We start from the raw sequence: 11,260 nt of genomic DNA, 5'->3' as shown, positions 1-11,260 counted from the left end.
GAAATACCCGGATCTGTGTGTTTTGTGGTTTCTACTTCTTACATTGGTTTTAAATGTCAAAAAAAGTAGGAATGGGGGTTGGGCACTTTAAAGTGAAAATTTAATGAGCTCAGCTGTCAGATCTAATCAGCTATATATTCACAAAGTTATCAGAAATTTAAAACTGCCCGTAGTTGCTGAAAAAAATTCCATGTTACTGACACTATTTCTGACCTGGTTTGAATGCCGAAAGCATTTGTTTAATCAAAGGGCAAACTAGTTTTTCCATTGCAACAGCAATAGGGAAATGTGGCCTTTCCTGTGGCTTTAGTGGTTAATTATTGACCCCCATAACTACATAAACACATTATGTATTCTCGGGAACCTACTGTTCACCAGCCAAATTACAGTTACTCAAGCAACTGGACATGATTTTGTGACACTGACGAAAAGTAGTGGATGCTACTTGAAACGTCCGACTGTTTCCAAAATCATGTCCAGCTCATTGAGTAACTCTTATTTCGCGTATTTTTTTATTACCTGGATGTCTAACTTTCATCGACCTACTGTAAAAAAACCTAAGAAGTCAGTCAATAAACAAAGAGACAACAGGCAAGGAATTCAGGCAAGGTTGCACAATAGAAAAATCATCTTCATCTAACCAGGAATATGAAGTAATGACAACACTGACTCGCCATGATCTGCCTTTTTATTACAGGTATGTACATTCAAATTTACATGTTTCCAAGCATTACCAAATTCGACCACATAGTACAGCTCAATTAAATGACGCATTTTATATACAAGACAGCCAAATGATGTGAAAATGTGGATACAAACAAAAGCTAACAACTTCTGGGTGACTCTAATGACACGATGTTGAGGTCAGCAGTTGATGGAAACTTCCTGTCAACTTTGACCCCTTGTTTAGGGTGAGAAGTCATAGGTTAAAACTGTACATGTAGAGCTGCTGTCTTTACAAAAATCCCAGCAGAAAATTACTGGCACAAAAAATCTAAACAAAAGTTTACATTCATAACACCAACAGAGATTACCAATGTTACCTACGATACAACTGGGCAGTTTTTATCACTTTAGATTTAAAAATCTCTGCTCAAATTTCATTAATAAAATAAAAATACACAAGTCTTTAATTTCAACATGTTGATCACATCACAGGTCACAGAGTCTGTGACCTTTAGAATCATCACTGTTCTGAACTTTGTAACAACATCTTCAGCACCCTGAGTGTGATATGTTTCACTGCAGTATCAAAATCTAATCATCTTGAGGTCTTTAACCCCCACACCCACATACCAAATATCAAGAAAACCCATCTAGTATTCTCTTGTTACTATCATGTTGACACAAACACTACCAAAAGTCGTTATAAACCCTCCTTGGTAAAGTTAATTAGCTCTTCATCAATGTCTCTACCTGTTGACATTACTATAACCTGACAAATACAGTCTGCTGACCTGAGCTGAGACAATGTACAGAACAGGTCGCCATGTTGGAAACTCAGCAGGGTCACAGCTCCAGGCAGCTGGCTGTGTAGTCTGCTTACTTAGATACTCAGAATAGCTGTGTATAGGAAAAGAAAAACTAACTCAAATTCTTAATCAAGTCACATTGTCCTACGTTTGACAACTTCTGATAAATAACCATTTGTTTCATGATGTCTGTAACATGTTGACATGACTATAACCTGACAAATCCAGTATGCTGACCTCAGCTAAGACAATGTACAGAACAGGTCGCCATGTTGGGAACTCAGAAGTAGATCAGCTTCAAGTAGCTGGCTGTGGTGTCCGCTCCCTTAGATGCAAAGGATATCTCTTTATAGGGAAAGAAAAATTGAATCAAATTCGTACTTATCAATAATCAAATCACAGACATTGTCCTATTTTCGATAATTTCTGATAAATATGTAAATATAACCATTTGGTGCCATTTAGGTTAATGTTCACTGTTGTAGCATCAATCTACATGTATATTATGATGTCTGTAACATGTTGGCATTTCTATAACCTCAATAATACAGTATGCTGACCTTAGCTGAGACAATGTACATAACAGGTCGGCATGTTGGGGACTCAGTCAGACAGCCCCAGACAGCTGGCTGTGGTGTCCGCTCCCTCAGGAAATAGACGCTCAGAGTAGCTGTGTATGGAGAAAGGAAAACAGAGATGCCTACTTAATCAAAACACATTATATAGTTTTCACTAAAGAGTATGGAAGTAAAACTGCTGTGATAAATAAACTATTCCATAATTTTTTTATAAAACTATTAGGCAATATTGGACTGTTAATGATTGGTACATACCAAATTAATGTATCCTATTGTAGTATAACAAAATTGTACTTCAATCTATACCACTGGCTTACAGTATGAACATGTCAGACATTTCAAGTGCCCTGTAACCTGATATGTTTCTTCATTTTACTGATACGTACATACTGTTATCCAGTGGTATAGATTGAATTACAATTTCATTCTTCAATTTCCGGGATAACCAATATTCACAAACATACTTGTTGTAGTGTAATATTCACAAATGTACTTGTAAGGGTGTTTTATCTACAGTGCAGATAGTCTTGGACTTGTCTTATAGCAAAAGTCAATTCAAACATTTCAAAACATTTTATACTGATACCATTGAAATGTATTGAATTGAGTCCCTTTAAGATACCCTTTGGTACAGTATACATGTACCATTATAGGATAACCGATATAACTCACCCCAGCCTCTCCAGTGTTGAGTGTTCCTCAGCAGCCTGCACCACAGCCTGGAACCCTGCAGGCTCCATGGAGATGTACTTTAGGTCCAGCCACTTCAGGGCAGGGAGTCTGGGTAGAGCCTCGGCCAGAGCCATGGCAGCGGTGTCAGGCAGGTGTGCAGGTGTGTCCTCATCACCAGACATGTCCAGCCAGGTTAGTGCCGGCAGTGCGCTGATGAGCTGTGCGACCCTCCCCAGTCCGGCTCCTGTTACTCCACTATTGTTCCCAATGTGCAGCTCCTGTAGAGTGTTGTTACAGTGAGGGGCTGTGGTTAGACTCTTGTCACCAGGTGGGTTTTGTTCCATGTCCAAACTGCTGGGCTGGCAGAGTGTTTGCACCAGTGAGACAATCCCTGAGTCCCCTATGATATTGCCTCTCACATCCAACACCTGTAATTGCACCAGGTGAGGCAGAGCTTTGATCAAGGATGATATTCCCCTGTCACTGATAACTGTCAACTGGAGAACCAACACCTTCATGGCTGTGAGGTGGTGGAGGATAGCAGCCAGGCATTCCAGCCCAGGGTCTCCTATGGGATTATAACTAATGTCCAGTTTGATGAGTCTGGTTAGCTGACACAGTGCAGGGACCAGTGTGCGCATGCCTGTGGGGCTGATACCTATAATGGACAGGATCAACACCTGCATGGCCGTTAAGGCGGGCAGGATGGCGGTAAGAGACTTCAGCCCAGTGTCACCGACCTTATTAAGGCTTATATCCAGTTCTCTCAGTCCCACTAGGTGTCGCATGTAGGGAGCCAGGGATGACAGGCCCACAGCTGTCATGCAGACTTCTCTAAGACGGAGTACAGCCAGGTGTGGAACACTGGACAGCCCAACCTGTAGAACTTCCATCCCAGCATCTCCAAGGTCAAAGTTCCAAGAAAGATACAGATCCTCTAACAGAGACATGTGGCTGAACCCCTGCACAAGTGGCTGGAGAGATGATGGTGTTAGGTCTGCGTAAAACAGAACCAGTGCCCTCAGACAAGGAACATTCTTCAGAACTGAAACCAGCCTAGCTGTCTCATCAGGTGAGTCAAACCTTACTGATGCTAGTTTCAAGTCCAACTTAAGTCCAGGGAGTGAAGTTGTAAAACACTGCTGTAGGTACTGAACTGTGTTTCTGCTGTCAGTGCCTCCATAGATTGTAAGTATGAGCCTGTCTGGCAGATTTGCTGAGTGAAGATTTTGTATGTAATACTTAAGAGCTGTCACAGTGGCTTCTCTACTGTTAATGGAGCTGTCAAGCATGACAATTGGCAGGGTTTGACTGATACCCTGGAGCACTTCTGGTTCTTTTCTCTCACTAAGGATGGTCAGGCACAGTGCTGCAAACCTTTCATAGGTATCGCAGGACTTCTTCATGTCTCGAGCCACTGGCACATGTGAACGTTCAAACATATTTGGCAAGACAAACTGTTCTGGTTGTAAGTGTGAAAACTCTCTGCTGCTGAGCTTGCTCAGTTCCTCCATCACAGCTTGTGCTGCCCGTGAGTCACAGCCGCACGTGAACTGAAGCAGGTTACTGAGTTCAAGTGCCTTGCTTATGGAGGTGAGCTGCAGCAGCTTAACGATGTCTTGGTTAGACAGAGCATGAGCGACATATCGTCCAGCCAAGAACTCTTGCATGGTCTTGTGAGAAAAGTTCAGCTGTTTCCTAGGATGCAATTTTGAGGCAGAAACCTCCAAAGAGACCACACCCAGCTTTAACAGCAACTCCCAATCAACCTTCTCCCTCTTTACTTCTGTGAGATCAAGCAGGGTCTCATTCCTTAACAGTGCCTCTAGCGCAAGCTTGCCGAGCTGCAGTAATGACTCAGCAACCTCTGTAGGCAGCCCTTCTGTTGACATGTCCACTCCTTCCCGCTCACAGTGCTTTCTCACAAAATATGTTACCAGGTTGTTGTACAGCCCTGTCATTGTTCCAGTAGACACCATCTCTTGGTCCTCATCCCACAGCAGACAGACCAACACCAGGAACATTGGGGTCTGGATTAGGTTAGTCAAGAGTTCATCATGTTTCAGATACACTTTCTCATTCTCATCATCATGGCCGCCAGCAGACAAGTCATCATCTAACAAATCATCATGGACTATGAAATATTGCCTGACAAACTCTTCTGCCAGCTGAGGACGTTCTGTGATGACAAAATATTTCCTCACATATTTCACCATATGTTTAGGAGAGAAGCCCATGATGTGTACGTGACAGTCTGGCCGGGTGTACTGCTGCACTCCTGCTGAGGGTCGGGAGGTGATCACAATCGTGCTGTTGGGGTACATCTTGCCAGACAGCAGTTTGGGAATGGCCTGCCCGGCTGCCCTGGCCTCAGGCCGCAGCTCATCATACCCATCTAGGAGAAAGAGCACACGGGACTCATTTCTCTTTAGGATTGCTCTGATGGCCTGTGCTTCAATATCAACTGTTTCATCAACACACTGATCCCACACCATCTCCTCTATGGTCTCCCCCTCTCTCACCTCCCGGAGTCGGATCAACAGGACGATGTCGTGCCGTCTGCCCAGCTCTGTTTTCTGTGAGACGGCATCTAGGGCTTCTTTGGACAAAAACGTTGTCTTCCCCCCTCCGGCTTCACCCTCAAGCAGAATGCACCTTGGTGCTGTGGATAGTCCTGTGACATCTGGATTGAACAAGTCGTCTAATGACTTCAGTTCTTTCCTTTGTTCTCCCCCCATGGATTCTGACCTGTTGTATTTTTCAGATGTTTTAAGGTGTTTGTTCTGTGTTGGTATCAACTCTAACTGGGTGAAGATATCACCGAGGGCAAGTGTGAAGTTGTCATTCCAGATCAGGGGCTTAAAGTGAGACAGTTTCAACTCATAGTACTTTTTCACAGACTTCTGGAACACATCTGGAGTAATAGAAGGGACAGGAAGTTGTCAAACTCTCAGTTAATGAGAACCTAACATAGACAAAAGACAAAGATATCATTGCATATCAAAGGATAAACCTTGTCAATTTGAACTCAGGTACTTGTTAATTCTTTAAGTGTGATCTGCAACAGACAGTAGTGGTGCCTTGAAATATAAGTAGCTTAAAAATCCTTTGCCTTCTATTATATGTTATTCTACATTAAGCTTTGCAAGGGTAAATTTTATCAATTCAAAGTTAAAGGGCATAAGACACCAAAGACATCAACATTAAGAATTTCCGGAAATTACATAAAACATAATACTATTGTTTAATAACATGGACATTTTCACAACATATTCACACTTCGGATGTTATTGAACAACGAACCATCAAAACATCATACCTCCAGCTTTACATTCTTCCCACCAGGTATTTACATTAATCAGTGACTTGCCTACTTGCCTGCTCATGACCCCACAACGAACATGGCAGCCGATTTGGAACTTTGCACATCGGCTCGGAAAGAACGTTATTTTTTTACAAGGAAACGAAATAGATAATGTTATGTCCTTTAATTAAATGTTATCACAATAATTAAGCACTGTTTGCTCATCAAATAATGTTTTTCGCAAGCCGTTGTGTAAGGTTCCGAACCAGCTGCCGTGTTCATTGTGACGTCATGAGTAGGCATTAGTCACTGATTAATGTAATCATCTGGTGAGAAGATCAGATAAGAATAAAGAGCTGGATCCATGGAAGTATGGTTTCTGATGGTTCAATGTTAGATAACATCAGAAGGGTGTGTATTTGTTTTAAAAGTTTGTATTCCTTCAATGATGCTATTCCTATTTCAGATAATAAGAAAATGTTGTATTTTGGTGTCTTATGCTCTTTAAACTGTATGTCACAAAAGCTGTCAAAACTTAGTTGAGATTTGATCTTTTCTGATTTGAATTCTGGAACAATCTTATTCGTACCTGACTCTGTTCCTGCAGCTCCAGCAGGAAAGGGCAGTTCTGGAAGAGAACAGTGAAGAATTATAACATGTTAAAATGTTTTTATGAACAATGATAATAAAATGTTAAACAACAACAGCTTCATAATGTTTTGAATTGACTTTCCAGAACCAGACTTAGGAGAATCATAGACCACAAGATTTTTTGTTATGCCGTCATGGCGACATTTTATTTACCTCTTTCAAAGAAATTAATTGATGCTTAAAAGTCTTCTTTATTCCTGCCAACTTCAAAATAATCATAAAATTCAAAAAAGGTAATCTTAGCAACTTTAAACGTACAGACTCAGTCTACCATATTGCAAATGAATAAAATAAAATCACATGACTTATCAGGAAGAAATTAATGATGAGAATACTTCTTACCAGGAAAGATTTTCCTTAGACCATCCACAACACTCTGCAGGTTTGCCTCAGACAGAGCCTCCATCAGGACCTCTATGGTGGCTCTCTCTCCGTTACGCTTGAGCCATTCCTCCAACAGGTCCATGCAGCGAGACTTGTCATCTCGGTTTCTCCCATCGATGTTGTTGATGTCGGGTTGTTCAAATCCAAGATGGAAGGCCAGGTCCTTCCAGTCTGAGCTCACCTTTTCCTTGATGTGATAGAAGTACTTACGAATGTCTGTAATGCAACATAGAAATGAAGCGTTACTGATCATTTGCCATCAACATATCATATTCATTCATTCATTCATTCTTCTTCTTCTTCTTTATTCCTCCCTTAGGAGAGCATAGCACATTTAAAATATAACAGTATTGATACATATTTAGAAGACAAAGAAATATTTACAAATCTCACGTTGTATGCCATCCGTCACATCTATATGTCTGTGGCGCTCGTTGTTCTACTGTAGTGTTCGATTTCACTTAAGTCTCTACTCCCCTCACTGGGAATAATTTTTCAACGGCTTATAAGTTGTCATCACACATAATCACATGGTCATCAGCCCTATCCGCATAGCTTCATCACACTTCAGTTAAATATAACGGTATTGATACATTCATTCATTCATTCATTCATTCATTCATTCATTCATTCATTCATTCATTCATTCATTCATTCACAGACCCTTACCCTAACTGTGGTGCAGGTTAGGAGCAGGTAGACATCAGAAATACCTGCACAGCTCCAATTTTACCTGCACTAACCTGTATATACCCAGTACATGGACCAGTACAGGTTAGGTGCAGGTAGACATCAGAAATACCTACACAGCTCCAATTGTACCTGCACTAACCTGTATATACCCAGTAAATGGACCAGTGCAGATTAGGTGCTGGTAGACATCAGAAATACCTGCACAGCTCCAATTTTGCCTGCACTAACCTGTATATACCCAGTACATGGTCCAGTGCAGGTTAGGTGCAGGTAGACATCAGAAATACCTGCACAGCTCCAATTCTACCTACACTAACCTGTATATACCCAGTACATGGACCAGTGCAGGTTAGGTGCAGGTAGACCTCAGAAATACCTGCACAGCTCCAATTTTGCCTGCACTAACCTGTATATACCCAGTACATGGTCCAGTGCAGGTTAGGTACAAGTAGACATCAGAAATACCTGCACAGCTCCAATTTTGCCTGCACTAACCTGTATATACCCAGTACATGGTCCAGTGCAGGTTAGGTACAAGTAGACATCAGAAATACCTGCACAGCTCCAATTTTACCTACACTAACCTGTATATACCCAGTACATGGACCAGTGCAGGTTAGGTGCAGGTAGACCTCAGAAATACCTGCACAGCTCCAATTCTACCTACACTAACCTGTATATACCCAGTACATGGACCAGTGCAGGTTAGGTGCAGGTAGACCTCAGAAATACCTGCACAGCTCCAATTTTAAATGCACTTACCTGCATATACAGGTGATAGATAAGCCTTAGCATTGTACCACTATATACACCATAAATAACCTCTCACCTCCCACTGGTAACCCTTCCTCTCTACAAGGAGCTGGTTTCTTCTCCACAGGGAACTCTTCTCCATCCTCCCCCTTCCTCTTCAGCTGGCTGGTAGAAGGCTGGGGTGAACCTGTCTCAGGGAGATGGATTTAAGGTGTTACAGACGCTATATCAAGAGCTTCTGCAGTGACGCATTTACTGGTGCTTGTATTGTAATTGACTGAAATCTTAAATGTTTATGATCAAGATAAAAACACATCTTTTCCCTCTAGGAATTTTAACTAAATCTAGTCAATACACATAATTAATTTCATGATGCACAGATGGGATAATTCCTTAAAGCAGGAGACAACATAGTCCTTAACCCCGGGTCAACAAATTTCTTACTTGGCGTCAAGTGACTTCACTGATTTTCATAAGACCCCTGACCAGACTCCAAGTCAACTCCATGGATTTACATGCATGAAAATGCAAATTTGAAAGTGACTCAAATCGACTCCGGGAAAAAGGAGTACAGTCAAACCTGCCTAGGCGACCACCTTTTCAACGCGACCACCTGGCCATGGTGACCGCTTTTGCCCGGTCCGCCGGGTGGTCGCCTTGGGCAGGTTTGACTGTACTAGTACTTAAGTAGCCTAAATTTCTGTTCATACACTGTTGAGTCAACTTTGAAAGTGAAAGTGATATTGACTCGGAAAACAGCCCAGGACTTTTGAGCCAGAGAAGGTTATTATATCTACTGGTAACTTCACTCTCCCTTCAGGACAATGTAACATTTCTCACCTGCAGTTTCACCTGAGCGACCAGCTGCACCTTGTCCCTCAGCCATGGTGACTCACACAGGTGTCAGGTGCATGGTCATTATAAGAACACCTGGAACAGACAGGTGTGTGTATGAGGTATGTGGGAACAACACCTGAAAATATATCATGTAGCTTAGGTATAGATTTATATATGACAAGATATATTAAAATTTGAATATGACCATGGTTTGCAAACGAAAATGACATGATTTCTTCGTGATCATAATAAAAACTATCAATGGTGATGAACAGGTGGAGGTATAATAGGGCCTCTTAGGAGTTGTAGAAATCTAACAGCTAACAGTTTGGATATATGAAGAGAAAATTATCAGAATGTAACTATCACAGAACACAAGGACGGTCTTTAGTTTTAAAATCTGGAGCTTAAACTTGATAGGTTTTGAAAATTGATGGGCAGTATGTTTTTAACTGATTGTTTATCCTGATTTTACCGTCATTAGACCAATGAAAGTAAAGTTAAACGTTCAAGGTAAAATTACTATGTTGGTCTCAGACTCGCTGTTTTGTTTTCTGATTTTTCTTTTTCCGACACGATATTGCCGACAAATCACACATATCTGGTGGATCTTAGAACCCTGAACAGTCGAAAGACGGGATCTGTACTTACTTTCTTCACGGATGTCCTCTGAAAACTTCCATCAATTTTTGGAGCCGAATTTCGGGGACTTTTTACTTCCGCCTGCCGCCATCTTGAACATTGGAACAGTTTATTCGACTATGGGGGTGAAGGAAAATTAAAGGCGACATAAAAGAAAACCTTAAGCAATATAAACAAAAAATGTTTCCTCGCTTTTCCAGCATAAAGAAGTGTTTACTTTTATCAATCGTAAAATACTGAACTGCGCTATTGGCAATGAACAAAATATAATCGGCTCTTAAAACCTGCGAGGTAGGGAAAATGGATCATTCCGTGAAGGAAACCACCTGTGGGAAAGTTTTTGGCGGCACCTCTGGGGCGAGACCAATGGTGTTGTGTAAGATTGAAGTTGATTAGGGCTATTCTCCGAGCAGAGGAGTGGTTCCGGCTGGTTTTTGACGAGTTTTTAGGCGTTTTGGTTGGGCTTTCTGCTTCATCCAGTTTTTCCCCCTCACTTATCCTCAGTTGAAAATGGATCTGGCAAGAAGTCTAGATGTAAGGCTTAAGATTTCATCCCCATTGTCTTCCCAACTGAAGACGGCCTTCTTTTTTTCAGCACCTGTCATGCACTCGTCATTCCAGATACCAGCTTTTCCTCAGGAGGTTGATTTTAACCTCCTTCTTTTACCTTAACTGCTGTAGTACCCTGGTACCAATGTAAACTTGGTGCCAGAAGGCTCCCTCAGTAGGGAGAAGGTTAACCTCATGTTGCTGTAAGTCTGAGGCTAGTGGATGTGTAGTACAGACGTGTGGGACCTTACCTACACTCCAAAAGGAATTCGACTACTACATGTACGAGAGTATTTTACATAGCACATATTTTTAAGTTAAGGAGAAATCTGCTTGTTAAAGCTAATAATTTTGTTGTGGTAACCATGGTGATGATTATTTCCGTTTTGTACACAACTCGTCTGTGTAGCTACATTAGTGATGTTAACGGAACGGTGAGAAGTAAAAAGTGTTATAAAAGCAATCAGTACAATGATAAACATGCTGGCGTAGTGAGGACATGGTTTGTATTGTTACCGGATCAGGCTGTTAGGCAAGCATACCCGCCATTTTTGGACCATTTTTTGTCCTTGATGTACAATAAAGGAATCATATAAAAGTGAAAGAACCCGGATCTGTGTGTTTTGTGGTTTCCACTTCTTGCATAGGTTAATAACAGTTACTCAAGCAACTATGATTTTGTAACATGTAACTGTTATTTCGCGTATCAAATTACCTGGATGTCT

General features: G+C 41.4%; 1 protein-coding gene across 2 annotated transcripts; it reads right to left on the bottom strand.

Annotated features, from left to right (window-relative positions):
* Positions 1 to 1,808: 1,808 nt before the first annotated feature.
* Positions 1,809 to 10,528, bottom strand: LOC136424054 (NLR family CARD domain-containing protein 4-like). Of its 2 annotated transcripts, XM_066412477.1 has the most exons (7): positions 9,996 to 10,528; positions 9,348 to 9,437; positions 8,584 to 8,694; positions 7,020 to 7,277; positions 6,616 to 6,654; positions 2,723 to 5,636; positions 1,810 to 2,142 (listed from the first exon to the last, which is right to left on the bottom strand). In XM_066412477.1, exons 2-7 carry the CDS (start codon positions 9,391 to 9,393, stop codon positions 2,076 to 2,078), a joined length of 3,435 nt encoding a protein of 1,144 aa, XP_066268574.1. In that variant the 5' UTR covers positions 9,394 to 9,437; positions 9,996 to 10,528; the 3' UTR covers positions 1,810 to 2,075. The 2 variants fall into 2 exon arrangements, with proteins under 2 accessions (XP_066268566.1, XP_066268574.1); XM_066412469.1 differs by lacking the exons at positions 6,616 to 6,654; positions 7,020 to 7,277 and having other exon boundaries at positions 1,809 to 2,142.
* Positions 10,529 to 11,260: the final 732 nt, after the last annotated feature.

This window comes from Branchiostoma lanceolatum, chromosome 1 (genome assembly GCF_035083965.1).
Source record: "Branchiostoma lanceolatum isolate klBraLanc5 chromosome 1, klBraLanc5.hap2, whole genome shotgun sequence".
NCBI classification, from domain to species: Eukaryota; Metazoa; Chordata; class Leptocardii; order Amphioxiformes; family Branchiostomatidae; genus Branchiostoma; species Branchiostoma lanceolatum.
Note: the sequence above shows the minus strand (reverse complement) of the source record. Positions and strands in the feature narration are given on the sequence as shown.